Source organism: Uloborus diversus, chromosome 4, assembly GCF_026930045.1.
Source record: "Uloborus diversus isolate 005 chromosome 4, Udiv.v.3.1, whole genome shotgun sequence".
NCBI classification, from domain to species: Eukaryota; Metazoa; Arthropoda; class Arachnida; order Araneae; family Uloboridae; genus Uloborus; species Uloborus diversus.
Genome location: NC_072734.1, coordinates 20,649,578 through 20,673,964, shown reverse-complemented (window position 1 = coordinate 20,673,964; position 24,387 = coordinate 20,649,578). Strand labels below are relative to the sequence as shown.

At 32.5% G+C, this 24,387-nt stretch overlaps 1 protein-coding gene across 1 annotated transcript in view; it reads right to left on the bottom strand.

Annotated features, from left to right (window-relative positions):
- LOC129219780 (uncharacterized) overlaps positions 1-24,387 on the bottom strand; it is a 242,999-nt gene that overhangs the window by 34,288 nt on the left and 184,324 nt on the right. Inside the window, exons 2-3 of the mRNA XM_054854080.1 lie at positions 5,635-5,844; positions 681-765 (exon numbers count right to left, since the gene is read on the bottom strand). Coding sequence (XP_054710055.1) covers positions 681-765; positions 5,635-5,844 — 295 coding nt within the window. The remainder of the gene's footprint in view (positions 1-680; positions 766-5,634; positions 5,845-24,387) is intronic.

Below are 24,387 nucleotides of genomic sequence, written 5' to 3'. Positions count from 1 at the left end.
ATAAGTAAAATACTTTGGTTAAAAAAAATCCAAAATTTTCAAGAAAAAACTAGAAAATTTTATGTTTTTTCACAAGTTAGATATGTTCATTTACTGGGTTGCTACATCATGTCGACCACTCTGAGGTGATCTCTTGTCGGTTTTGGGGGTATTAAAGGGTTCATAACACGTATTTCTTCACTAAATATTTGAAATATGTACATTTTATAAATATTATCCCTTACAAAACCGAAGGAAAGGAAACTTTATATGTGCCGAAGTATATTGCTGTTATGCATAAAACGAGTTTAATTAATTCATAAACTAAACTCGCTTTATGCATATTCATTAATTAATTCATTGTAAAGACCTCAGTTATTTAAAATACGTGACTATAAATTTAAAAGAAATGCAATTACGAATCTATTAAGCTAATTCTGATTTTCAGATCACTTTCAGGAAAACAATGAAGTTGTCCAATTAAGCTTTTTCTTTCATTGCTTCGAATGAAAAGTATTTTGAAGGATGAAAATCGTTTACATTTTAACTGTCTCTTAATTTCGAAAGCTTTCACCCGACATCGGTAATAACGATTGCGTGTTTGATAAATATTTTGACAGGGTTGACTGATTTTCTTCCTGTTGACTCTTTTCTCTTTTCTTGGTTTCCTAATCGTAATTGTCAAAAGACTCTGAACTTACCTATTGTTGTTGGAGTAGCGAGGTTTACTTGTTGATGTTCCGTAGACTCTTTGACCAGAAGTGGAAGCGGATTTCGACAAACCACCTGTGTAAAACAAAACATTATGACGCAAATATAACGTTTTCTACACAAACTATTAAAAAATACCAAGCTTTTAAGTTTTATTTATTGTGACCAAAATTACACATTGTATAGACCGAATATGGGAATTATTGTTAATTACTCGGAAGGGGGGAGGGGAGGGGGTTTCGGAATCAAGGACTTCACTAAAATGTAGAAAAACTATATGATATGCACAGCCCAATCGACACAGATGTCAACTCAATGATGCTTCAGTTCTTTCTACATGTATTATTAGGTTTTTGTTATAACATTTGTTCTTTCATTTTTGTTCCCAATAAATTTTCATAACTAATGCACTTTTTAAATAAACCTATGAAATTTGGCAAAAAAAGAAAAAAAAAAAACCTCATGGATTATTTGTTTTTGAGAAATTTTCAAAACCGGTATTCCTGTATCACAACGGAGGTGTTTTCTTCAGTCAAAAGTACTACTTTTAGTCGCTAAAATTGATAGAATAAGCAAAATAAATAAATAAATAAATAAAAATAAAACTATAGCCAGAAAAAAGCTTTCATTTTCCTAACAAATATTTTTTATTAATTTTTTATACGTCCTAGTTTGGAAATAAGGCGTGGTCTTTTTGAAGTGTTGTATTTTGGCGAGCTAAATATTTACGCTTGGCTGTCAACCCCGTTGCCATTTTATGATAAATTTCGCTGTGCGCCAATGGCATCAGTGAATGGCATTTCATCACTTGTGACGTCATGTGCAGAAACGAAAAAAATGAATTTCAATCTGCGCACCGATTAAAAAAATTGTTAAAAAATCTTAAATTTTGTCAAATGATTTTAAAAATGGTTAAATCCATGTTTTTAAACATGCTTTTTCAGAAAAAAATACTTAAAAAATTTCGGAAAGAACCCCCATTTGAAAAATACCGAGTACCGGTATCATTGTTGGGCGGGTAATGCAATCACTATTTAGATAGCATTGGGCTGTTACATTTAATAGTTCAACAAACGTGGAAACTATTTTAAGAACTTATGATACTTTCATGAGAGCAGTTACAAGTATTTTGTTTCACGAGTAGCTACTAGTATTTTGTTTCAGTTTTAGAAACAAGTTTTTAAATCGGTTACTCTGTTAAGACAAGGCTTAATTCAATAAGCATTTCTTTTCGAGCTAAGCCTTGGTTAAGATCAGTGACCATGCATGAGACTTGTGCATCTTGCATGAGCACAGCTACGATCTTAAACACGAGACATTCTTTTAAAATTAGACATTTCCTTTCATTTAAACTCTGAAATTACTACTGCAATAGTTCTGTTAAAATTTTTGTCAGAAATTTAAAGTTTTTCATTATGGATGGTGTAAATTTGCATGAAAACGCGCCAATGAATGCTAAATTATCAGCCCAAGCGCCGGCTAATGATGCATCGGCAATTAAAGTCTCAAATGCTGGAAAAAATGAAAGCGGAGTGAAACAAGTTGGTAAATGCATATTGAAAGCCGTTGATGAATTTCAAGAACAGACTGGATCATCGGTACAGCAAACCAAGAACGTTTCAGCGTCCAAGCAACTGAAGCTCAAGGAAGAGGCAAAGGGCATATCCACGTTCCTCAAGGATTCCGTTGAGTCTGGTGCATTAACCATAACAGCTGGCAAATACAAAATTGCGGAAAGAGCTAGACGCAGACGCAGAAGCGGAAGTAAAAGAAGGTCCGGAGGCAGACGCAGGACAAAATCCAGAAGATCGGGAGGAAGAAAACGATCGAGGTCCAGAAGACGTTCTTCTGGACGTCGCAAAGCGTCTGGGCGACGTCGCTCTACCAGAAGACGCCGATCACGGAAACATAAGCATACTCCTGGCGATGAATGCGATATGTGAAAAGTTCACTACTCACTGCCATGGACTCAAAATCTCACAGTTATGGAAAACAGACTTATGCACGCTCAGGTTACATAGAATCAGATTTCAAATACTAATGTAAACTAACTGCTCAGTTTAACTCATATAACGATCTAAAAGTTTTGTTAAATTGTTAACAATCTCCTTGAAGCCACACACACAGCTACTGTAAAATCGAAATAAAAAGATTCAATAAAATCAAAAATGCTTCTTGCTTGAGTGTAGTTTGAGATGCTTTCGAATATAACGGATTTGGCGAGATTAATAAAAAACTCGCTTTGGATTCGATCGCCAATTGAAAAGTTTCTGTATGGAACCAAAGGCTGGGTTTGATGATCGATTGCTGAATTTGATGTTCGTAGCCAACATACTTGTCGAGATTTCTAATGTCGCCAAAATAATAATGAATAATAATTTCATCCTAAATTCTCCCCATATTTTTTATACTCAAGGGGTGTTTCCATAATTGAAAACTTGACACGGTCACCAAATTTATAGTGATAATTAGTTTATTCTCTAGACATCAGTAAAAAGAGGAAAAACATCCCCTGTATTTAAGCAGTCGAAAAAATCATTAAGTTCTTCAGTTATGGAAATCTTCCCGATATCCTATTGTAGAGCAATATTGGGCGAATACAATTCCACTAAGCTCTTTGCCGATATCTGAGACGATTGACGATTATCTCTTATGCAAGATGATTGTCAAATTCAGAATTACAGAACATTGCTCATTGAAAATCACTTGTTTTCAATTTGCTACTCACAAATGTTTTCTCAAAATGTACACTCGGAAAAAATTACAATCTTAAAACTTCAGCTGACATTTTTTTTTGTGCATTAATTTCACATTTTCATGAAACATCCATTATTTTTCGGCGACTTGAAATATTTATCCAAAGGATTATTTTACTTTTTCACTGCTTAGTTTAATTATTTGGGAAATGAGTATTTTTTCTGTTGTAAAAAAGAATAATAACAAATCAAACGTATCTAAAATTAAAAAATCCTAGACAGCCTGCCAAACTGTTTTGAATGTTTAAGGATAAAAATGCTCCCGTTTTGAGAATCACCCATAAGAACTTTGTTTCGACACTTTTGGCGAAAAATTTTGAAAGTGCTCCAAGTGTTATATATTTGTTCACAAAGAGTAGAATTTTTGCAGGAAACTATGAAATGCAAGCAAGTGCATCCAAGTAAATATGCTTCTGATCCTATTTTAAGAAATTTCCAATGCCGGTATTAATTCGCAACTCCAGCGCTCGAATATGCTACCTTGCGGTGATTTACAAAACTGCTGAAAAAACTAAAACATTGCCACATTGCGTTCCACGTGTGTCTGTTGACGTAAACACAGGCAGTTTGTTCTGAGTATTTATTAACGAAATCGATTTGTCTTAGATTGCTTTCAGCTACAGAAATTGTTTCGTCCCTTAGTAGTATTCTCGAGCTTCTCAAAATAATGTTAATTTCCCTTATTTCCTTCTAAAAAGTGAGTTGATTGAGAAATGGTGAAAGCGCAAGAAAACTCTGGATTAACAAACTTGGATAACGTTATAACAGGTAAAAATTTTTATTGTTTTTGTGTGAATTTGTAAGAATATGTTTTTTTTTAAATCTTAAATTAATTTACCTAACCATATTTTACAGCAGCATTTAGTTGGAATGGACAGTGTGCAAAATATTTTCTTGAATATATCATCGTAGAACAAATGAAAAACGTTTAACCGAGAAAGAATTTACTTTATCGCTTACATTCTCAGCTGAAAGGTTTCGCCAAATTTGTTTAGGGTTATAGTTTTAGTATTGTGCCAGCAAAGAATCCTTGGCGAGATTTCGCATGTCAGTTAAACCATTTTTATTTTTTATCATGAATGGAATAAAATGGTAGAAAGATTACAGAATTCGATAAGTAAAAAGAAATAATGGTAGATCAATTGAAAAGAAAACTACTACCATATATCCGTGAAAATTTTGTTGATGATTTGAATAGCATGACATAATTAAATCACAACTCAGAAATTAGAAACATTCGAAACAGAAAATTTTTAAATCAACCGATTCGGGAATTTGAGAAAAAAAAACTCAGCTACAAATGCAAAACAATAAGCGCTAGCCAAGCAAGGCAAAGAAGTATCATCTTCTTTTGATAATAATTCCAAATGTCATATTAAATTTTCTAGCATTAATTGTTATTCTTGTCATGCCACAATTATTATTTAGTTTTATCAAGAATTGATAAATATCGAATTCATCATCGTGGAACTGGCTGTTTTGAACTACGAACTACGTAATTTGCATTAGTTTCTAACGTTTAGTAATGCTTCTTGAATTCTCATTCCTTTCTACGTGGGCCAGAATATCAACAAAACTTTGAAAATTATTTTAAAAAGAATAAAGCGAAAAAAATCATGCATACGAACAAAATTTACTAGGCTTATTAGCATTTTCTTCGTTACCACGTGCGTTTGTTTTACCTTTTTCGTCCGCCATTAGAAAGTGGCTACAGTACCCCCTATAGTTCGTTGGAGTTGCGAATACCGATATTCCTGTGTCACGTTTTAAAAAATACCGAATACCAGTATTGCATTTTTGTTCCCGTATTGCAATCACTAGTGCCAACAAACTGGTAGCTAAAATGACAGTTCGCAGTAATAATGTAGTGCAACTTGTCAAGTGAAAATAAAGCTTGGGTTCTCCTTAGCCCTTTATTGCTTTATATCCAAGCTTTGCCGTCAATTGACGAGTTGAACCGTATTATTGTTGCGGACTCTCTCTGGAGTGCTAAATGTACTTTAGCTACCAGTTTGTTGACACTCTCAGCTTCAATAATATGACATTTGCCTCCAGCTCGGTTATTGATTATCCCAGACTGATAAACCCATAACAAGGATGGTATATCGTCTGTAGTTCTGCCTTAGGGGCTGTTTCATTCATGAAATTCTTGCTTTTTCTGAGAATAACCCACATAAAGTGCACTTACCGGCTTCACAATCTTTAACGTTCCGTGGCCAGTCGCACATGCGCAAAGCATTGTTGAAATAAAGACCCGGAGTACACTTGTCGTGCAGAGCATCTCCAAAAACACAGATGTAGTACTTATTGCAGTCCGTTGTGTCCCTGAAGTAACCGAACTGTTGAGGGCATTGGAAATTGTCCGTTGGCTTCTGGCATTCAACCAAGCACAGTACAACTGAAAAAGAAAAAATGTACACATCAGAAGTGATTCGTCAAATGTTAATCTTTAATCTAAATTCGAAGCAATGCATAAAGAGAAAAATGAGCTTTCGACTGCAATTCGACAAGTCGGTTCCATTAGTATAAAGCTCATGCTAATATTATAATAAAGCTTATATTCGATACGTACGATCTCAAAATTCATGCCTGATATTATTAATTTCTGTCCTTATGCATTAAAAAATGTGAAATGAGAACTTTTCTTTGGTCTCAGTCGGAAATTTGGGATTCCAAAAAGATTTTTCTTCAGCTTGAATAAATATTGCATAATAGTCATTTTATTTTTTCATTCAGTTTATTCGTTTGGTGTCTAATTCTATGATTGAAGTCATGATAGACTCCAAGCATAGAACGTTTATTGTCGTAGCACAAAACTGAAAATAAAAAAGTTTTCATTTCTTAATGTCCTATTTCCCAGATTGTGAAATATAATTGTAGTCGTAAATGTGAATTTGATTTGTTGTAATTTGATCAGGAACGGATTTATAGTCTATTCAAGTGGGTGGCGGTTGAAACTCGTAAAAGTCACCCCCCCCCAGATCAGTTACGTCATGTGACTCTGCCTGAGCCCCCCCCTCCCCCGGGTGAGTTAAGGAGTCAATTTCTCCCACCCATCCACTAGGGCAGCGGTTTCCAACCTTTTCCCCCTAGAGAACCCCTTCCAAACTCTGAAAAAAGTTGGCGAACCCTTTGGGTATTAGGTAATAACTAAAAAAAAAAAAAAAAACGCACGCGCACACAACTACACTTAGACAATAAAATGTGTGAGATTTTTTTAGTTTGATGCTGCTGCATAGTTTATAACAAGAACGAAAACATAATTGCAAAATATAGAATTACAAATATTGCTACGAACTAAAATGAATGCAAACCAAATTCACAAAAAAATAAACAGTGATTATTCTGTGTTGAGCTTCAATCAACTTTGAAAAAATTATGAAACCGGCCCTTTGCAATGACAGACTAAATTATTCAAATGTAAAATAAAGTCAGGAAGTTTGCAAATATTTTCAAGCTGAGAGTATCAAATGTGCGAAAGACACATGAATAAAAAAGGCGCAAAATTTGCATGAAACCGCTTGAACATGAAACTGAAACTTCATCAGAAACAAGCATGTTATAACTCCGTCATTACAATATTTTTTTCGCGAACCCCGTGAAAACCTCTCGCGAACCACCGGTTGAGAATCGCTGCACTAGGACTTAGAATACATATAAGTGAACATGGTTTTTGCCATGAAAAATACCCCCGACGCTTTCAATGTTTTTTTTTTTTTGCAACGTAAACATTGTTTCGGACATGGGGCTCATAGGAGTGATCTTATATCCTGGATTTATGCCGGAAATAAGCGAAAACATTGCAAGAAAAGCCCCTAAGAAGCAAAGAACGTTTTTATTGATTTTTTAAATATTAATGGGAGAAATACCCCCCCCTATGAGTCCCCCCTTAATGGCTATGAAACTGGCGAAAACTGAAACAAATTGGGTGGCGCCATTTCCAAAAAAGTTGGACGTATAGGGGGAAAATTGCAGTCGTATTTGGATTCAGGAGGTCATTTTACATAAAAATCAGCCAGAATTATGTCAGAAGCATTTTATTTATTTTTTTTTTTTGCTGAGCAGTGTTGTTAAATTTCAAAAAAAAAAAGGGGAGGGGGCAAACTTTGGTTCCTATTAAAAAGTGGGTAACGCCGTCCTTCCTCGACTATGCTATTGTCTAAAACTAATTTAAAGGAAATTTATAGAATTTACTTGATTAAATTAGTAGCAATTGCTAGTAATTTCTTCAATTTCATATTATTGTTTTCAGGAAATGACGGTTATGGAAGAGGCTGTCGCCCCCATCGGCCCCCTAGTAAATCCGGCACTGAATTTGATTTTCCTCATGTCATGCAAATTTATTTCGTATTTTTTGTTTTTTGGCCGATTGATGTCATTTTTCCAAGATGCAGAGTCTGCGAATTTAATGAAAATTTGAGACTCTATAAAGTGTTATGTTTAAACCCAATTTTAAACAAAGACTGCGGGAAAAATGAGTAGGGGGAGGGAGCGGGTGCTGTTGAACTTGGGAGGGGGCGCCTCTGATTTCCAAAACTAACTTATCATTTTTCAACTGCGTTCTCTTTCATGTACCTAAATGAATCCTCACCTCACAGAATGAATTCTCTTTTTCAAGTAACGTCACACATTTTGCGTTGTTTTCGTGGTAATGTAAAATTAATTAAAATTTAACTTTCTGAAAAAGATAACGAATTCTTGTTTCCAAAGGGCGTTTTTTCAGGCGTATTATTTACTAGCGTTTTTCGCAAGCGTCTTTCGTTCAATAATTAATCAAAACAGTAAAATAATCTCATTATAAAATTCTTTTGAGAATAATGACAGAAAAAAAGAAGAAAACGCATCCGACATTGTCACGCCACCCTTATGTGCTTGACATTGAGCGGTGGAGGTCAACCAGACTCGGTACAAAAAACGAAAACTTGCCGTTAAGTGAAGATGTTTTCATTTAAACAAAAAACGGAGGACGGTCTTGGGCAATCCGCAGAGCATCATTTACCCAATTGTTACCCATACATAATCAGAGTCCTTCAAAGCGTTCGATAAGTTTAGGAATCGGAGGAATGAGTCCTTGCTGGTTCCTTTTGCTTCCTGTTCGTGTTTTTGGCTGGGTCCCACACCTTTTTGCATAGTGGCCTTCGTGGATTACTTCTGGCAAAAGGCGTATCCCGTTTCGTCTCAAGAGAAGTTGTAACAAAAGAGAAAAAAAAAACTGCTTGTCACACTGCAAATGCAGTTGTGTTCTGGAAGATTAATTAATTCCATGGTTAGTAACGAAAGTTGTTGCGTGTGCATGAATTAAAGCTTTATCAAAACTCTTCGCTAAAAAAATAATTTTAATATCAACTGTATTAATTGTGTCTAAAAAGATAAATGACCATGATTTTTCAAAAAAACTGTTAGTTGTAGTCATCAAAGAAACGAATTTTTAGAAGCGGGAAACATGAAATTCAAATTCATAGCAGTTTTTTCATGCTGCAATGACAAAAGACGCTAATAAAGTTGAGAAAAAAGAATTTCGAGCTAACTTCTGCTTATACTGTGAAGATTTACAGTAAAGCATAACACAGTCTCTAAAGATTACAGCGAAAATCGGCAGTCAAAAAAGGAATCTAGAAATAAATATTTTGGACTATAGATTTATTTGAAGTGAGGCAGAACAGGGCATGATCTCTGGAAAAAACTACCATCCCCAGTTTTATTCGATTGAAGAAGCCATCTTATGGAGAAGGCGTGATCTATGTCTTAAACTGGCTGTAATTTAATTGGTAGTTTTCTTCGAAGGGTTGAAGAAAATGTTATTTTAGGTTTCTTGATCTAAGATGATTGAGAGTTTCGCAATTTTAAGTGTGTGTATGTAATTTTTCATAAACATGTAAGTGTTTGAAATATTGACCAGATTTGTTCGGGGAGGGAGGGGGGTAGTCATTGTTTTAATCATTTACTAAGCCACTCTAAAAACTTCTTTTTTTTTGGAATAAATTGGTCAGAGAGGGTGTAATTTTCAAGAATTGGAAAATTGAGTGAGGCGCCTTCCCCAAAGTTTGTCCAAATTCCATATTTGCTTATGTAGCTCCGGTTGAGAAGCTGTGTTTCAGAGCCAGGGGGTTATGGAGTGGGAGTTGAACTGATTTTGGGCTAAAGGAGTCTGAGTTGAAAATCCCAGGAGTCAGAATCGGTCATTTTCCCTTCGAGTTTGCAGTTCTCTTCGCCAGCGGAGTCGAATTCGGAGACATGGAGTCAGAGTCCGATTGATTTTAGGGTAAAGAAGTCGGAGTCAGAGGCTTTGAAATTCCAAGCGTCGGAGTCGAAGTCAGTCAAACTACTTCCGACTCCGCAGTCCTGTTCAGAGGGCACTCAATGTTTCTCTCGGCGACTTATTCAAAAGCGAAATATTAGGAATATTTTCATTAAATAAATGCTTTTGTGACAAGGCTGAAAGCTTAACTGTTTTACTGGTAAGACTGTCATTTCAGGGGAATGAAGAAACGAAGAAATTGTCAACAATGAACGCTACCTACTGGAGTTTTGTGTTAGTCACTGGATTTAGGGTTACAATTTCAACTATCAAAATATCACCAAACAGGCAATGGCTTCGTTCAAATGTAGAAGCAATTTTCCCTCGCCATATCTTGACGGGCGACTTTCTAGTAATAATAATAATAATGAAACAAGTTGTATCGTGACATTTGTGCGCTTCATAAATATTTTCTGCTGGCCACGAAGCTGACCCGTGTGGCCCATTATTTCGTTCAATGTTACAAATCAAAAACCGCGAATGGATACAGTGTCTCAAATTTGGAGCCCACTATTCAGAAATGTTCTGGAAAACAGATGCGAATTTCATTTTCATAGAATAAGTATCAATTGTAATGATAATGTTAATTCTTGGTTTCTAGTTTCCTTCCCTTTTTCCACACGTTCCCATGATTTTTAGAAAAACAAATAAATATTTAAAAATTTTATGTATATTCTGTCTGGCCCGCAAGAATCATTTCAATATGAGGTGCGATTCACGTATAAAATAAGGCTGGGCACCACTGTTTTTGAACAGAAAATTTATTGGAACATGCGTTGAATTCATTTTAGTTTTTCCCATGGTATTTCTCACAGAAATGAATTGTAATCAAAAGCAGGAAACGAAATTGAACAGAGTTGTAAATAAAGGGCTTATTAGGGCCAAATGTACATCCCACTTAACCTTGAAATATCCGCTTAAAATAAAATGTGAGTTTACAGTATGCAATTTAACCGAATGTTGCCAACTTCCTCCTTCCGAATATGCAAACAATTAGAAGTAGATTTCTTTTCTTCACCGGCACGGCAGGAGAAAAGCGCTGCAACCTTAACTCCTGGCTATTCAATTCGCGTTCCACGCGCCGATATCCGCAGGAAAAATTGAAATGGGTCACCTTGATGAAAGTTCTCATTAAGTGGAGCGCGCGAGGGAGATTTTTCTAAATATTCTTTGAAACGTGACAGCTTGAATAAAATCCGGCAGAAGAAAAGATGGAAATCTTATTTGAAATTGTTACTAACAAGAAATATTTTTTAGAATTTTCAGCCAAGTTGTCTTCTATAGATAGAGGATAACAAAAGCATATATGGCTTTTTTTCTTTCCTATCCGATAGTATAAATAAAATGGCTCACGGGTAAAAATTTAAATAGATTCTACCAAAAGAATCAATTTATACAAGGTAGCATTTTGATATTAAGTTAATGGAGTGCGTGAGTTTCCTGGAATAGGATGCATCCGTTTTACATAATTGTATAGCATCTTTAATAAAAATAAAAATTCTCGTTATTTAATTGAAATGATAAAGTATAAGAAGAAATATAGGTTAAAGCATGGCCCCACTAGATGGCGCTGGGATTTAACAGGCTTTGACAGTTTATGACTTTTCCACAGCCATCTTAACACAAGGCCTGCGCGCTCATTCAACATGGCCGCCCGTGAAGGCGGTTTGTTTACATCTCAAAATAGCTCTACCGTGAATAAAAATTTAGATTTTTTTATAATCCGTTAAAAAAAACAGTTAATTTTTACATGAAATACTCCGATACATCTCTAAATTAAAAATTTATATCATTCGAGTTTTAATATCGACACAAATAGTTCTTAAATAGTAAACTAAATTAAAATTCATGCATGACACAATTAAATATTATATTCGCAATAAATATATAGATAATGAATAAAAATGAAAATTTTAATGGGTAAAAAGAAAATGCACTTCAACTTCAAATCATAATGCAAAAGAAAGTACGAAATAAATTTTGCTTACTGTAAATTGTAAAATGATTAATAAGACAGACGGGGAAGATAAAACGGGAAGTGCATATTTCTTATTCATAAACTAATAAATATTTTGCATTTTTCACACGAATGATTTACAGTAATATTGATTTCCTTTGATAAAAATACAGACAAATGAAAAAAAAAAAGATGGAATAAAATAAACCAATATTTAGCCATATTTCTAAATGTTACAAACAAAAGAAACAACATACATTTTTGAGAAAAAATCACTCCAATACCCAATAATAATTACAAAACATCTGAACAATTGAAACAAACTAAACAATTGATATAAAAGGGCAATACTGATGCATATATTTCAGAGTAAAAAATATAATTAAATTTATCATGAGTTATCTGTATTATTTTTCTTTTTTTTGGAGAAGTTATTCAACAGTATGTTATAAATCGTTTGCATAATATTTCTCAAAATCAAGAAAATGGTGTGAGAGCTAAGCTTGTAATGGTCATGTACCACATTTCTAATGCATGGCTCGCTAATAGTTGTTAAAAGCTTTTATTCATTTTCATTTGCTATGAATTCCTCCAAAAAAAAAAAAAAAAAATCCACAACATTTTAAAATACATTTATACAAATAGAAGCTGGGTTTAAAAGAAAAAGTTGGTGCTTTTCAAAAGTCACGATTTCATGTATCTATTAAACTGCACTCTTCAGAGAATTCATATTAAAAAGCTCCTTGGAATTTTAATCCCCTTTTTTTCAAAAAATAATCATTTAACAAAGTGAGGGCAAAAAGCTACGTCATTAAAATCGAAAGTAATAAACGCGTATTACACGAAAAAAACATAAATAAAAATGTGTTCCTTTCAATAATAGAGTACAGTACCTTACAGAAATAGAAACTGCTTTAAAAGTTAAAACAGTTGCTCTTTTTAATGAACCGCGATCTAATGTATGTATTAAACAGCACTCTTCAGCCAATTCATGTTAAAAAAGTTCCTTGAAACAATAGTTACAAAAAATAATCATAACACAAATTGAGGGCAAAAAAGCTTCGTCATTAAAATCCAAAGTGATAAAAATATGTAGCATGAAAAAACATACATAAAAATTCGTCCATTACAAGTAAAAAATCCTTAAAATATTATTTAACAAGTAAAGTAAAACTCCTCTAATACGGACACTAACAAGACAAAATATTTTGTTCGCAATACCGGGGTGTCCGCATGACAGAGGTTTAATACCTTTTAATTTTACCTTAGAATCGAGGAATTAAATACTGTCCACATAGGAGGGGTATCCGTTAGGAGGGATTTAGCTGTATTTATTTTTATTATCACACTGCAAAAAAAAAGCTGTTGTTTTTACAGTAAAATACTGGCAGCTCGCATTCCAAAGAAAAACTGCAAAAATTACAATTCTAAACTGTAAAATTTGCAGTAATATACTGTTTTATAGCAGACTTTTACTGTGAAATTTACAGCGATAAACTGTAAAATTAGCAGTAATATACTGCTTTTTAATAAAACTGCCCTGTAAAACTTACAGCATCAAACTAAAATTAGCAGTAATATACTGTTTTAGGAATGACTTGACCTGTAAATTTAACAGAGATAATATGTAAAATTAACAGTTATATACTGTTTTGTAACGGAATTGCCCTGCAAAATCAACAGTATCAAACTGTAAAGTTCGCAGTATTATGCTGCGGAATCAACTGAATTGTGCCATAAAAGCAGCAGTAGTATACGGTTTTATAAATGATTTGTACAGTAAAATTAACAGCAGTAAACCATAAAATGAAATTATCAATTCTTATGCAAAAGGGTTTTTTCACCGTATCGTTTCTTTTCATAGCCGAAATCACTGCTTTTACAGCTGAAGAACAATATCGAAAAGTAAAGCAATTGAGTCAGTATGTACGTTGTATAAATCAGCCTACATACGAAATCTGTTCCTTTTCTTAAGTTTTTCAACAACAAAAATAATGTTTTAGGCTATGAAAAGCGACAAATAAAGAAATATAAAACACTTTTCCATAGAAATAGTTAACTGCTGCTAAATATATGTTTTATTGATATTAATTTCCTTGTACACAAAATAAATCAGTGCCCCATCTCAATATTTTATAAACACATGTTAAAGAAGAAAAAGTGGTGCATTTTCATTTCTACAAAAAACTTTTAGCTCTATTGCAGACTTAAAAGTTTTCAAATTGAAGGAAATTGCAAAATATGGTCTGAAGCTTTATTTTAAGAACAGTTATAGCTTTTTCGTAATACAAAACTTTTTGATCCATGGAGGTAGTAAAAATGAGAAAGGTTTTTTATATATAACTGAAAATACTACATCATATCTTCACTAAAAGTACTTTTTTCACTTCCAGCATTATTGTAATGCTAAAATGTGCAGCATAACGTGAGAAATGTTTTGCAATATGCAATCCATTAAACCTTTAAGTTTATTTTAACTTGATGCATGCAATTATATGCATTTATTTTTCTTTTATGGTAAAACAGAATATTTTCACGGTTTTCTTCTTTTTTTTAATCTTATAAGTTGCATTTGGATCTACTTTATTTGAGAAATACTAGTAACAAACTAATTTTATTTCACACCATATGTGCAGTATACAGCATTTAGACTGCACAGAATGGTTTTTATTCTAAACTGATTATTATAGATTAAATAATACTTTATCCTATTAACCTTTTAAAGTTTACATAGATGAAAACTATAAATATGTGACGGTTTAAAATTCCAGAGCTACTAAACAGAAGCAATTTTTCACTCGGTATAATAAAATCTGCAGGTTTATGAGTACTAGTATTAAAGTTAAAAATTGGTTTTACTACTCCAAAAATTATATAACTTTATACTATGTTATACTGTTTTCATGAGAAAAAATAAAACATTCACATCATTAAAAATTGCCAAATTATTTTATTTCGTATACATCACCTATAAATATCGATTAGTAGTTTTTACAGTGAAATTGCAGAAATTCATTTAAAACCGAATGCTAATTTTTTCAAGGCCAAATTTTTTTCTTTACAAACTTGATTCTTCTTTGTGACATCTTTGCCGACTTAGGTGCCATCACTAGGCCTTATATCATGAAAGCATCTGCCAAAATAAAAATTGTTAGAATCTCATAAAACTTGTGGACACCAAAAAACATTCATGGAAAAATCAAATTACGTAGGTATAAAAATACGCCCTAAAATAATTAAAATTGTGACTCTGAATGATCTGAAATTAAGATTGCCTTGGGAGTTGCTTTTATTTTGAAACCGCTTAACATATACCTAAATTGTAATTGAATCGTTTATTTCAGGAACCAGTAAGCGCGAAATATGTTGTTTTAAGGAGAAAAAAAAAAACTACTGTGCAGCAATTTGGAAACTACGCAATTGAAACGGCGGTTTATTAGTGTCTAATTGAAATAGACCTAATCTGAATACTTTACATAAGAACTCAAAAAAGAAAAAAGAAAGAACATAATCTTACATTTTATCTTCCATGTCAAGAAATAGACTTATACTGGTTTCTGAAATACAATTTAAAAAAATCCTTCTAACTTTCGGTAGTTTTGAAGGATTTTGTAATACATAGGAGACCGTTGATTAAGAGTAATATTTATTTTTTTCGATCGGATAACTGAAGTGATTGGTGATCGGGAGAATATATATCTTAAGGATAATAAAATTTGAAACTAGTTTCTTCTTATAATAGACTCCAGATTATTGGATTGCAATATGTTTACTTCAAAGCAATAATTAGGATGCGGTAGAGAATTATTTTTTTAGAAAATGGAGCAAGGTCGACGTTTAAGACAACCAATTGGGAAATATTGAGGTATTCATTTAAAATAATGAATACTGTATCTAGCCTCTTTTAGCCCCCCCCCCCCCCCGAGTTGCTATAGTAGCACTGAAAACCGTAGATGTTTTTTCTTTCTTTTTCTTTAACTCATATTCCATTCCAACACTTGTTAACAGCTCGAGCTATGTTCAACTGATACCAGCTTCATATTCTTTTTCTTCGACAGCTGCCCATTATTAGAAATCTGAATATGAAACAATGTGTGATGTAAAATAATTTAGATTTCTGTACTTAATATGAAATATTTTACTTGTAATTTTTTAAAATATTTTTGTTTCATATATTTTATTCCACAATTGTGTTATTATATTGTTTAAATTTAATTTTTTGGAGCTTTTTTTCTAAGTACTAAGGAACTGCATAAAAAAATCATTTGAGTTGGAATAAAATAATACCGTAAGAGCATTCTATCTTATATCTGTCTTAATATTTAAGCATAATTTAAGATGTTTCATTTATATTTTATGTCTTTTAAAATGTGGACGCCCCCCCCCCCCCGTTTTGAACAGCTATCGATATCCCCATTTAATCCGCCGGCGACTTTTTTTAAGTGCTACTTCTTTTGATAGGATTTAGACAATTTATCTTTAAGTTTTTCAGAATTTACCTGAAACTCGGAAGAAACAATTCTATATTCCCAAAATCAAGATGACTTAGTTAAAGTCAATTCAGTAAAAAGTGAAAATCGATCAGAAAAGTTGAAAGTTTTAAACAAAAGAATAAATCGACAAACATGTCAAGAAATAGATTAAATCTGATACTGCCAGTTCTAATCATTAAGAAATTGTAAGTCCACATTTGGCCCGCCGTCCTTGCTGTAAACAATGCTTCCCTTCATGGAAATGCTTGCCAGAAGACCGCACCTCTTTTAACTGTAAATTTAAATATGCTCACATTTGCAAAATAACTGCTTTTTATTTACATTACAATAAAAATAATCTATAATTTTGTTTGATAAGTGTCACAAGTCTGAATATACGAAGAAAGTTTCATACGCTGTAATACATCGTACTTTAAACTCTAATCTTTATTGTTGCTCTCATTATAAAATTTACTTTAAATTTTGTTCCTTTAAATTTTTACAAACATACGTACAATAAATAATAAAGAACTTAACATTCTGATTTGGTTCCTTCAATTTTACTAACATGTAAAAACAAAGAATCAGTGCTCCAAAATTTACTGGAAAATAAAAATAAAAAAATATATAAATAATGAAATAAATTACGTTTAATTTAGCACTAACAGAAATTTCTATATTCCGGTGATTCTTGAAATGATATTTTTCAACTACCCATAAAAACCAATATTGAATTACAAGTTTAAAAAACCCAGACGTAAATGAATTGTATGATCCATCACATTTAAATCAAAACAAAATTTAGTTTATCTTGTTCCAATACATAGTTCTTGATTGTAACATAAAGCCTGACAACGGGCACACAAAAATCAGCTTCAGGGGCCCAATATGGCACACAGACCGTAGGATAGGCTTTAGTGGCTAAGAACGCTCTAAAGCTCAAAAGCATTTTTGATTACAAATTACATCCTAAAACATAAAAATATAAATGAAAAAGGTACTTATAAACTTCCATTACCGGCATTCATGTCACTAAGTGAATCATTGCAACATCGTTCAGACTAGAGGCTTCTTTGAAATTCCAAGCGGAACACAACCACGAATTGCCATCTTGATAAAATGAGACCACCCATTCAATTCTGGTACCACTAAACTCATAGAAATAATATTGCATTAGTGAATAAATTTAGATGAAGGAAATTCAGGCGGCTGGAATGAAATACTTTAAGACATGAATAAAAAAAAATAGAAATATATTACAGGCCATCCGTTTGTTTGCACAAATTATAACTTAAACATAATGGAATAATTGAAACATTTCAAAAAAAAGAAAAAAAAAAACCTCTAGAAAAATATGTCATTGCAATTCAAGCTTTATGTAAGTTTTCCCTAGAGAAAGGTTTTGTAAAACAATCAGCTACATTATTTTTCGTTTCATCAAATTGTATTCCAAATTCATTTTTATCAATCAAATTCCTTAGGAAATAGTACCCCACATCAATCTGCTTAGTTCTGCAATTTTCTATTGCAGAACTAGAAAAATCGATTGCAACTAGATTGATTAATAGTACTCTGTACTGTGACAATCTAAAATTCTGAACTCTTTTTGTAGCCAATTGATTTAAAATTCCTTTAACCCACATCCTTAGATTATTCACTAATTGAAATATACTCCGCTTCCATCGTTGACAGTTGTACGCATTTTTGTTTGAATGTACCACCATATTATTCGTACCCTATCCAAAAACACTACAAGGCCCCCCCCCCCCCATTGAAATCCGGTCGTCGTGATTCGAGGCGTAATCTGTATCAGAATGACAGTGATTTATTCAATTTACAGACAAAATTTAGATTTCAGGGACGAACAAACCTTTCAGGTTGCTCACAAATCTCCTCTTTTACATTCGCATATAGATACGCATTGCAAACATCTACATGGAAATGGACTCAATGTAGCTTATACACAAAAATTGAAAAGAAGGCCTCAATCAAAGGAAAGGAAATTACTGGAGAAAACACTTTCGAAAAGTACCCCCCCCCCCCCACCTGGTGGGTATTTAAAATTACCAGTCTGGTCTTGAAGCGCATTATTTCATTCCGCTCATTTGTTTTTAAATAAAAAAAAAAACATCTGTACCCTTTTTTCTTTCTAAAACTTTCATTAAAACATTCATTTCGTAAACGTTTCTTTCTCATATCACCTGAATTTCTTGAGCCATTCCGTTTTGCCAAATTTAAATCTCGGAAATGTTAGCTTCTAGCATACTTGGATTATCCCCCCCTATCTTCATAAAAATCCTATACTTTTCTTGAATTATCATCACAAGTGAAATTAAAATATTTTGTGTCATATTCAATGTTATTTTCAGAACAATAAACCTCGGCTTCACGATTCGGACTTTAGAACCGTCGTGTCAATAGAATAATACTTATCCCTGTATTCTTTATTTTGCCTTGGACTTGCTTTAACCCATTTAATTCTCAACATGCTATTTTATGATTTTCAGGATATTCTTCTGCTACTTCAGATTTACTCAGTAGTGAAATAAAACTGTGTCCCTCTGTTTCTCGTTCCTGAGGGGGGGGGGGTCGTCCAGAATTTATTTTCATCGAATTTAACATTCAGCGTTTCTGTCACTTCGCGATTTTTGAGATCCCAAATTCTGTAACCTTTCGTATGAAACGCATATCCTACCATGACTCCTTGTTGAGTTCTCATATCCAATTTGTTTATTTTCTGTTTTGGAAGTCCAATATACGAAATGCATCCAAAAAAACTCCGGGAGTGTTTAATAGATGGCTTTCTTACCCCAAATAGCTCAAAATAGGTTTTGTTTAATAGATGGCTTTCTTCCCCCAAAAAGCTCAAAAAAGGGTTTGGTTTTTCCTTTTAAAGCCGCTCTAGTCCGTAAGCAGTGGAAGTACATAGCTGCTTCGGCTCAGAACTGCTGAGGCAAACCCGATTCATTTCAAAGTTTCCATTCAATTAATGTTGACTTATAGTGTTCTATGACGCTACTTTGTTAACTAGAGGATTTGTTGGTTTTTTCGATTATTATGCTTTGGTCGCTAAGGTAAATTTCAAACCAGGAGTTCAGAAATTCCTTTCCGTTATCGGAGCTTTGCCACAAATCTCTCTTATCTTTTGAAACCTGACAAAATGTTCTTAAACCTCACTTTTCTTCTTAAAGAAATAAACTGGAGAGTTTCTTGAAAAATCGTCTATTATTGTGAAAATAATCGCCCCCCTCCCCCCCCGCTTTAAAGAACTCAACTGCTAAGGAACCCATCGTATTCAAATGAAAAAGGTCTTACCGGGTGTTGGCTTGAATCTCCGTTACAGGTTTAAACGAAATTCTCCGATTTTTTCATTTTACACGGATAACAATCTGACATATTTTTACTTTTGATAAGCAGTGAAAGACAGTGAAGTACAGAATCGCACTTTTCGTTATTTATAATATACTTTTTGTCTTCATCCTGAACATGTTGATGCCAAAATTTAAGACTCAAAGTGTTCTAAAAGTTAAAATGTAAGGAAACTGATGAGTTTCAAGGTTGTAAGAGTTTCAAATTCTACTGTAGTTTCTCGAGCATCTACTTTTCTAAATGAGCATGCCCTTCAAAGCGAATAAAATATGACAAACAATGCATAATAATGTAAATATTCTACTTTAAATTTAAAAGCTGTAATTTTGACGAGAACGAAACACTGCCAGATCAGAAATGAAAAGCTGAAAATTTTAAAATATAGCCAGGCATGGCCTGAACTTAAATATGTTGGGAAGGCGTATAATCTCAATTTGCCAAATGGAACTTAAATATTTGCCGATTAATAAAATACTGGTAAATGCACACATTAAGTAAGCACAATTAAGTACAATATCTAATGAAATTTGCACATTCGAGAATTTAAAAATTGCAACATTACAATTGTGTCCCCAAATTTGCCGAATAGCCAGACAAAATTTTCCCAGTATGGCATTTTTGGGGAGGTCATAGAGACTTCCCGTGACCTCCAATCGAGTGCCTTTGAATATAGTTTCTAAAATTATTTTTACGTTCCCAAGTTTCAATGGTACTAGTGCAATTTTCCTGAAGTAAAACTTTAATTTCCTGCTGACGCAAATATAAAACTTTTAAAACACAAGGGTTTCGTGTTTGTATTTTAAAATGCTTATTTTTTGAGTTTTTTTTTTTTTTTTTTTTTTTTGAGTTCTTTATTGATGATTTTTTCAATTATTATTATTTTACTTTCGACCGTTAAGTATGAAAGCTGGCTCCAGATTTCAGAGAATTTTGAGTCATTCAGACATCAGAGTATTGTATTTCCACAGTGACAAATTCTTCAGCAAAAAATATCAGTAAATTGTATACTGTTTGCATGTCTCTCTGTCACGTTGTTATTTTATTTATTTTCATTTTATTCATCGAATTATGTATAAAAGCTACTGATGCTATAACGTAAAGTTTTTCAATAAAATGGTTAAATGCAAAATGTTAAAGAATTTAAAACTGAACATAAGAAAAAAAAACAGAAGAAAGAAGTCAATCGCGATATGTTAAAAATTCACTAGAGAAAATAAAAATTTAAATTTTAAGCACTGACATAGTATATAACACAAAATGTAATCGTACACAAAGTTTAATGTTCTAATAACTTTAAATACGATCAAGAAAGGAATTGATTTATTTTTAAATAAAATTTGAGTTTCAGAAAATGTTTAAAAACTATCACACGTGCAATAAAATATTCAGAATCACAACAACTACTCGGATTTTTGCTAGAAAGCAATCGCTACAACTTAGCAACTATAAGAAAATGCAAAGTCAGCATCAACGAATATTAGGATACGAATTGCGATTTCAAAATAAACTGTTATTTTACATACATTTTCGATGATAAAGAAAACTATATTTTGAGGAAAAGGGAATGAATATAATATAACCAGCACTTACCTTTAACTTGAATTACAGTTGAACAGTTCTGCCTCAGCACATCCGAATCATCAAAAAACATGGCTGCCAATATCTTGAATTCATTAGTTTCTGTTCCCGTATGAAAGAAACACCTTTTGCGCATCGTTTTGCGCAATCTAAAATATTTTTACAGTTTTTCTCTGTTATTTAGCACAGCAGTATTAAACTGTAGGAAAAAGCAGTATATTACTGTAAAAACAACAATTATTTTTTGCAGTGCAATTCTGCTTAAAAATAACCATTGGTAACCACACTTACCTTCTTAACATTTTTTAATCCAACAATAGTAGCTTCAAACATATTTGGAGATGTTAAACATTTGATACGTTAAATTTTCACCACCAAAGTATCCCAACGGCTTATAATGTAAACTTGACGAAACGTAACGATTTAGCACAGTCAAATACAAAGAACAAAAAAGAAAACATCATTTCAAGTCTCCATAAAGACAGTTGATAACGTATTCACATATTTGGAATAAATATTACTTTGCTATTTGATACTAAAGTTGTGAGATGAAATAAAATATTGCATCCGCAACGAGCAGCTACTACAGTCCACAACACTGTTTGAACTAAAGGGATTTTCCCGCTCAACGCCTGCTTGAGGTCACGTGACATCGATTGCGCAATACAGCGCGTAGGCCTGATATATAGAAGGCTGTGACTTTTCCGTGCTAAACCGATGCAGCTCATGCATCCACCAATCAATGTCAACGTTTCAAAGTTGGTTTATTTTTGATTGGACGTCCCCATTTTGATAGTAAGAGGCCCTTAACGGAACCCCTGCATCCAGCAATCAATGGCAACGTAATGGAAACAGGGGTTCCCTGTTTCCATTATTTCTTTGTTGCCATGAGTTTCAGCGATTGTCACGGTTTATAAGAATGAGGTCGTTTCCAAAATTTTAAAAGTAGTTCTTTTCTGAAAGAGCATGCTTAAAAACATAGGATCTGACCATTTTTTAAATAATATGTTTAAGTTTAATAATATTTTTGAAAAAATACTTAAATCCGTGAGCTTTTTTTGTTTACATTTCTTGACGATGACATAACAAACGATGAAATGCCATTCTGTGTTGTCATTCACAGAGCAAAATATTTAATTCGTATCTTTACTCACGTGTATTGGCAACGATATGATTGACAGCAAGCGTAGAGTGCAATTTTAATTCGCTGCTTTATTATCATAACGTGGAAACGTAGTAGAAAGATGCGGCAAAGTGCATCATTTGTGATGTCATAAAGACCACGACTTGTTTGAAAAATTGGACATTTAAAAAAAAATTAATTAAAAAAAACTGTTGTGAAAATGAAAGTATTTTCTGGGCCCATATTATTTTTTGCCCATTCTATCCATTTCAGTGACTAAAAGTAGTACTTTTGAATGAAGGAAACCACCCCATTAAGTGGGGCCATGATTTAAGCTATTTTCCAGGTGAAGTTGTCTTTCTCTGACTCGACAAATTTTTCGGAAGCGCCATGCACTGAACTTTGCTGTTATATTTCGTTAACTGTGCCTATTTTATGAAAACATTGGTACAAATATCAGTATTGAGATTGTTTTAAATATTTCTTAAACAGTGAAAATTAATATTCAGAATGGGTCGGGAAACATTGAGATAAAGTATAAATCATAAAAGTTAATATTAATGAAAATACAAATAAAAAGTCATAAAGAGAAAAAAAAGAGGCCGTTTTGAAGCTATACAGTGAACCTCTAAATCACTGTTAGTATTGAAAAAGCAATGAACGTTGAAAGTAAGAAAGTAAACTCGAGTGTTTTACGAATAAAAGTTTTAAATTCCTTTTAATGACTTTATTGATGTTAATTTTCCATAACTAATTTACATTAAAAGGCTTTTAACGCTCTTAATGTATTTGAGGTTTCATGAGTTCTCTAATGTTTAGTTGAAAGAATATTCGTAATACTAGAATTTAATTGTGACAAATGTTTTGTAATATAGTGTGATCCTAGTATTGGATAACTTTGTTAATTAATTTCTGCATTAGTATTGAAAACAAAACACTCAAAGATCGTGCAGACATTGATGTGAAGTGTAAAGTACATTCTAGGGTTTAGGAGAGAAAAAAAGGGGGGGGGGGTGCTGTTTCAACTTTAAATTATCTTAAGAACAAGTATATAGACAAGCTTATGCTGAAGATGATTTGCAGATGTATTTGACCGATCTGGAGTAAAACATAGATAAACTTACAACTTAAAAAAAAATTAAAAATAAAAATAAAAAAATAAACCAGTATTCCCACTAATTATTTTCTCAGACGTATTGAATTTAATGTCAGATTAATAAAAACTTTATAATAAATAAAATATAAGATAAATAATATATAAGATAAAATTTCTAGTTCTTAATTTTATTTGCTAGTTGTAAAGAAATTTTAACAGTTGAAATTTAACTACTATTATAACAAATTTTACTAGGACTAAAGTTTTTCGTGCGGGTACGCATACACAGAAAAATGTTTGTGGGTGGTAAATGTTTGATAACTTCTGTTTTAGATATTAAAATTACATTTGCAATGATATCAAAAACGGCGTTAAAAAGTTTTGTTAGGAAGATTTTCTCAATTCAAGCAAACTGTGGAAAAATAGAGTAGACATTTGGTTTCTTTTCTTTATATTTTCAACTTTTATAGAGAAACTATCAAGTTGTACATTCTTATTCACTTTGAATTTTTATGACTGGCACACACACACACACGCATACACAAAGTAACTTTTAACATGTCGGAGGAAAAAACACCTTTTCTGCACTTAGTTTTGAAATTGTCATAAATAAGGTTGTATTATTTATAAAAAAAAATAGAGACTAACAATGTTTAAGGTGTAAAATTATCTTCATGTAATATTTTGAAATGAAAATGGTAGCAACTGCATACAAAATAAAAAATGCTGTAATGACATTCAAATGATGCAAATTCATTTTTATATGCAATACTTTAAGTGGTAATGTGTAAATACATTATAATAAAAAAATGAAGACAGTTTAAAGTTGAACCAAATGTCATTAAAAATATGGTAACTTCTAAAATTAATAGATTTGTAGAAAAATACAAATTTAAAAAACACTCAGAGTATAAATAATTAAGTGCTACAGTTAGTTAATCACTTATAAGTAAAATTGGTTACAGACTTAACACAGTTAAAGATTTTTGTGAAATTATAGTGATGCAACGTTATAGCATTTCTGATGCACATGTTTAAAGGCTTTATT